The 5888-nt window shown below is 28.1% G+C and overlaps 1 protein-coding gene across 1 annotated transcript; it reads left to right on the plus strand.

Moving 5' to 3' along the window:
- The first annotated feature begins 1126 nt into the window (after window positions 1-1126).
- On the plus strand, window positions 1127-2583 carry HSFC1 (heat shock transcription factor C1). Its single transcript, XM_039034521.2, has 2 exons — window positions 1127-1426; window positions 1742-2583. Exons 1-2 carry the CDS (start codon window positions 1214-1216, stop codon window positions 2411-2413), a joined length of 885 nt encoding a protein of 294 aa, XP_038890449.1. The 5' UTR covers window positions 1127-1213; the 3' UTR covers window positions 2414-2583.
- The last annotated feature ends 3305 nt before the right edge of the window (window positions 2584-5888 follow it).

Raw genomic sequence — 5888 nt, forward strand, 5'->3', positions numbered from 1 at the left:
GTACACATATTATAAAACGACGAAAAGAAACACGACAACATAATGTATAAAAATTAAAAGTCATATTTCTCTAAAAAAAAAAAAAAAAGAAAAAAGAAATAAAGAAATAAAGAAATGAGTCTATGACATGTCCAAATGTATTTTCGAGTATGTCTTCATTTTTTTTTTTTTTTGGAAAAAGGTATTTATTCAAAATTTTATAATCAACTTTTAGGTTCAATTTCATACATTATTTCAATAATGGAAAAAAAAATTATCTCTAGATGTTGGATATAGTTTATATTTAGCGTAAATTTTGAATTGTTAAACATTTAGACCTTGAATTTTGAATTTGGTTTCAATTTAATATTTAGGTTTCAAAATATTACAATTTTACCATTGACGTTTTAGTTTTGCTTCAATTTGGTCTCTCTATTTTAAAATCTACATTTTTTATCTCGATTATTTACTAAATACTCAATTTCTGTCTTTTGTGTTAATTTATGTTAATAAACTAAAAATTATTTAAATAATTGTAATTAATTATATTTAACTATTTTTTAATAATTTTTTAAATTAAATTTAAAATTTTATTTCATAATTATTTATAATTAATTAATAAAAATTGACTTTAATGATTGAAAGTGAGATTTAATTAAAAATCGTAGTTAAAAATTTTAAATATTAAGCTTGAGGATTAGATTAAAACAAAATTCACATCTCAAATGTGAAATTATAACATTTTAAAATTTATAGATTAAATTAAAACATAACTCAAAAATTAAGGACCAACCGTGTAATATTTTAAAATCTAAGAGTTAAATAAAAATTAGATCTATGATGGACCAAAAAAAGGTATTTTTCTCTTAATAATAAAAACGCTCTCTTTGAAACAATTTTATTAATTGAAAGTTAAAAGAGTAATGGTGTATTAATTTTAATTGAAATGACGCGCCGTGTAGCGCGTGGACTGAAATATCTCATCCATCTCCAAAAACCATGACGTGTACAAAACGACAATCAAAATCCAAGTCATTAAGTTGAAAATCTCTCAAACTAAATTCAAGAAAACGAAAGGCCAGATCTTCGCCACGTGAAGCTCTGTAACTGTACGGTACTCCCCACTATATATTACAGTGAAGCCTCAAATTTCTGAGCACCAATTACCCTTTTTTCTCCAGTAAAGAGAAGCTGCTCTTCGTTTCTTTTTTTTTTTCGCCTCTCTGTATATGGGATGGAGTCGAACCAGCAAAACGACACCGTTGCGCCGTTCGTGATGAAGACTTACCAGATGGTCAACGATCCAACGACCGACGATTTAATCGCCTGGAGCAAAGGCAATAACAGCTTCATCGTTGCCGATCCTTTGGAACTTTCTCGCCGAATTCTTCCTTCTTACTTCAAACACAATAATTTCTCCAGTTTTGTTCGTCAGCTCAATACATACGTAAGTCCTAGTTCTTGCCGATTATTTCAATATTTCCTATTTGAATCGTTACGCTTTAAAAATAATTAATTAAATTGCAATTATTTGTTTTTAACAATTAAACTTATACTTATTAATCTCGTTTTGTTATATACTTTCCAACTGTTTTTTTTTTAATTAAACAAAAAATTGATCTTGTTTTTAAATTTCGTGAAAGAACGCTTTATTCAGCCCTATAGCTTTATTTCTTTAAACCCACTTTCTAAAATAGTTGAATTTTAATTTTTTAATGTACAAAATTTGTAATTAAAGTTTTTATTTATTTATTTGGGGCAGGGATTCAAGAAGGTGGATCCAGATAAATGGGAATTTGCAAGTCAATGGTTTCTTCGAGGTCAGAAGCATTTACTGAAGAAAATTTGTAGAAGAAGACAGAGTCGAAATTCATATTTTCAAACCAAATGCGAAGACGACGATGGAGAATTAGCAATCGAAATTTCCAAGCTCAAAGAAGAACAGAGAGCTTTAGAAATTGAAGTTGAATCCATTAACAAACGAATCGAAGCCACTGAAAAACGCCCCCAACAAATGATGGCATTTCTCCACCAGATTATGGAAAATCCCGAAATTCTTCCCAGAATCACCCTCAAGAACCGCCGCGTACGGCGGCGCATGGTGATGCCGCCGCCGTCTCCCGTCAAACTCGAGAACGTTGTGGAAGAGGATTCGTCGCCGGAGACCGGTTTTTTCGTTGACAACGTCGCGCTGTCGTCGCCGGAGACGACCATGTGGTGGAACGGCGCCGCCGATGGCGCCGTTTCAAGTCCGTTGACGTCTGACTCTGGCGGCGGGTTGAGTGATTACGTAGAGCTATCGCCGCCGGAGAGTGATGTAACGGTGTACGGACTCGGCAGCGGCCGAGATAGCTATCTGGCGGAACTGGTGGCCGGCGGAGGGTCAAGTCCGCCTCCGCCTTATCCGTTTTCGCTGTTTAGTGGTGGCTTTTAGGACAAATCTCCCGTATTAATTCCGAATTAATTATTATTTTTTCCTTCCTTTTTATATATACATATTATAGTGCAATTAGAGATGGGGAATTAAGTTAGGCTGTCCCGTAGAACTGTATTTATATCATTATATGTTTCTGAAAATGTAAATAAAAATAAAAATTATAAATATCTTGTTAGGTTGTCTTATGAGTTTTGCAAATTAGTGTGTACTTGATTCTTTAGGTAAATTATATCAAATATGCATAAATTTTGTGTTTTGTATCAAATATATTCTTAAATTTTTTAAAATTTCAAGAATACCTTTAATTTTAAAATAAAATTTAAAAATAACTTGGAAAATTAGTGTAGGAACAAAAGTCGTTAATACTATCTTATTTTTTCATTTTTTTTTTATCTTCATCTCCATTCTCTTCTTCAATAATCTAATATTTCTTGTTTGATATTTATTTATTTAAAAATATTATTAATACACAAAGATGTTTTTTATATTAAATATTGATAAAGGTTTGTACTCATCTTAAAAGTTTAAAAATATTTTAAAAATTTTAAAAAATTTTAAAAGTTTGAAAATATTTTTGACACAAAATGCATCATTTAAAATATTTTACATTATTTAGCCTTTTTAAATTTTTAGTAACTTGTATTAAAAAAAAAAAAAAAAAAATGCATTTTGACTCTTCCTATTAAAGATGAGTTTTGTGGAAAAATGTATCCTGGCACGATTGCATCCTTTTTGAGTAAAGGAAAATAAGAAATTGTATTGTTTGTAAATTAAGATAAAATGAGACTGGAAATCCCTAAAAAAAATTTTGAGGAAATAGAACTTTCTATTTTTTGAATATTATAGTCTACTTAATCAATCTGAAGAGGATCAAATTTTATTGATGTTTCCATAAAGGTATATCGCTGATTTAAAGAACGTATGTAATGTCAAATTTTTAGCATCAATTAAATCATCTTTTATCACAAATCAAATTCTCAAATTGATGCATATAAATAGATAGATCTATTGAATCGACTCATTAAAACGTAGGTGGGGTTGATTTTGACATATTCTTACGACATTAATTTACAAGTAGACACGTTAAAAAAATCATCGAAAGCGAACATAACTCAGATGACAAAGATACTCACTTGACATAGAGATGTGTAAGTGATTTTGTAATTCAAATTTTCATTCCATTTTACTAAAAAAGATAATTCATAAATGAATGCACGAGTCATGAAGTTTTAGGGGAAAAAATATAATACTCTTATAGTAAAAACTACCCTCATTCATTATTTAACACGTCGTCAAATGATTTATTGATTTATTTTATGGATCCTATATAAATTTCAAAATGCTATTTTTGTGGTAAATAATAAATGGAGGTAGTATGAGAATGTTTCCACCATACCACACTATGGTACTATAAATTTTCTTAAGTTTTAAATAAACACTTCATAAAAACCTCAAGTTGAAGGGAGCAAAGAAGGACAAGGATCAGTATTAATTACCTAAAAAAAATTAATCGGGGAAAAAGAGTTATAAACCCTCTACGAGTCTTTTGAATTAGAGAGACAAAATAGTCAAAATTAGACTTATAACCTAAGCAATCCAATTACCAATGAGAGGACATAAAAAGAAATAGACATTCTTGACCTCCTCGTCAATACAATAATCACATCAATTATACTCTTTGCATTAGTGAAATTAAATGAGTAATTGTTAATCAAGTTTATCACTTTTTATGAATTAGATTCAACTGAATTAACATTGAGAATAATGATAAGGAGGGAAGAATGGACAAGTCCTTCGATAATTTTACCAAAGTGATTGTTTGTTTAAGAATATCAAACCCTATGTTAAAATTTTACAAAACAACTTTCGATAACTAGGTTAAAAAAACACTTCCGTTTTATGTACTTTATTAAAACAACAATTTATTCAATGAATTTTAGGATATAAAAAATATATAGTATAACCCCTTATGACTATCCTATGTTATTTTTTCTTGTTATGACGCGTGTCTACTATAGTGGGTCCCAACAAAAGCAAATTTCAAACACCAAAAAAGGCAAAAGTTAAATGTGGGCCCCGCATGCCCTTTCAGATGATTTATTTCTTTAAATTAATCACTTAAAATTTATGCTAGATGCACTTTAAAATTTGTTAAATTTTTATTTTTATATTTTTAAATTTTATAATTTTAATCAATATACCATCAATAATCATAAATTTAATCCTCACTACAAATTTAATGTTGGTTTCTTATTTTTTAATTAATTATTAACATTTTTACTATAAACTTAAAAAATTGTGTTAGATATTATAGTGTATTGTATTATTATTATTATTGAATTAATTAGGGTTAAAATGATCATTGAAGGACTAGATTTAAAAATTTTTTAAAAAAATACATAGACTAAAATTCGACAATTCAAATTTCTTTTGATAATCATTTTTTTTATTTTTAAAAATTAGACATATTTTCTCACATTTTCTTACCATGATTTGTATATTTATTTAGTATAGGAGTTGAATTATTCGCTAGATTTCAAAAATTAAAAATAAGTTTTAATTTTATTTTTTTTTTTTAATTTTGAGTTGGTTTTTGAAAATATAGGTAAAAGTAGACAATTAAATAACAAATTTAGAAGTGAAATGAATTTTTGTAAGTTCAATTTTCAAAATTAAAAATTTTAAAACTAAGACTCCGTTTTGTAATAATTTTGTTTTTCATTTTTTTTTTCAAAATTAAAGTCTATGGATACTATTCTCACTTCCAAATTTGTTGATTTGTTATCTACTTTTCACCAATAATTTAAAACATCAAGCTAAATTTTTAGAAATTGTGATAAGGTTCTATCGATTATTTTTAAACTTAACTAATAATTCAATTATTATACTTAAGAAAGAAATAAATTATTATAAAAAATATGGATAAAATAAATATAATTTCAAAAAACAAAAACAAAAAATCAAACCACCATCCAACATGCTTAAGAGATTACAATAAGAAAATATTCAACAATATGAGTAACAAAATAATAATTTAATTAAAGTTAAATTTCCTCTCTTTGAAGGTGGGTCCCAACTGCGTTAATAGATTACACGTGTTTTGTTACGCAACGGCGTCTTCTTTTGTCGTTTTGGACAGCGGCTTTCACACGAGAGATCCGTGTGGTTACACCTGTATGATGTTGCCGACGTCAGGTATGATCAAAGTATCGTGCCGACTGGGCCCACTTTGATTTCTAATGGGACCCACCAGAGTTTGAAACTTTTACAGCGCAACAAATAAAACCATGTGATTGTTTTAATACTTTTTATCAAAATATTTAAATCCAGAAGAGTCAAAATAATACATTTATTATCCCTTTAAATAGTTGTTTTTTTCGGAGAATAACTCAACCAAATTATAGTATATATTAATCATCGAGATATGTAATTTGAATCATATTCTTCCGTACTAAAAGGTTAAAAATAAGAA

Source organism: Benincasa hispida, chromosome 6, assembly GCF_027475165.1.
Source record: "Benincasa hispida cultivar pf3 chromosome 6, pf3_genome.v1.1, whole genome shotgun sequence".
In the NCBI taxonomy this organism is placed as follows: domain Eukaryota; kingdom Viridiplantae; phylum Streptophyta; class Magnoliopsida; order Cucurbitales; family Cucurbitaceae; genus Benincasa; species Benincasa hispida.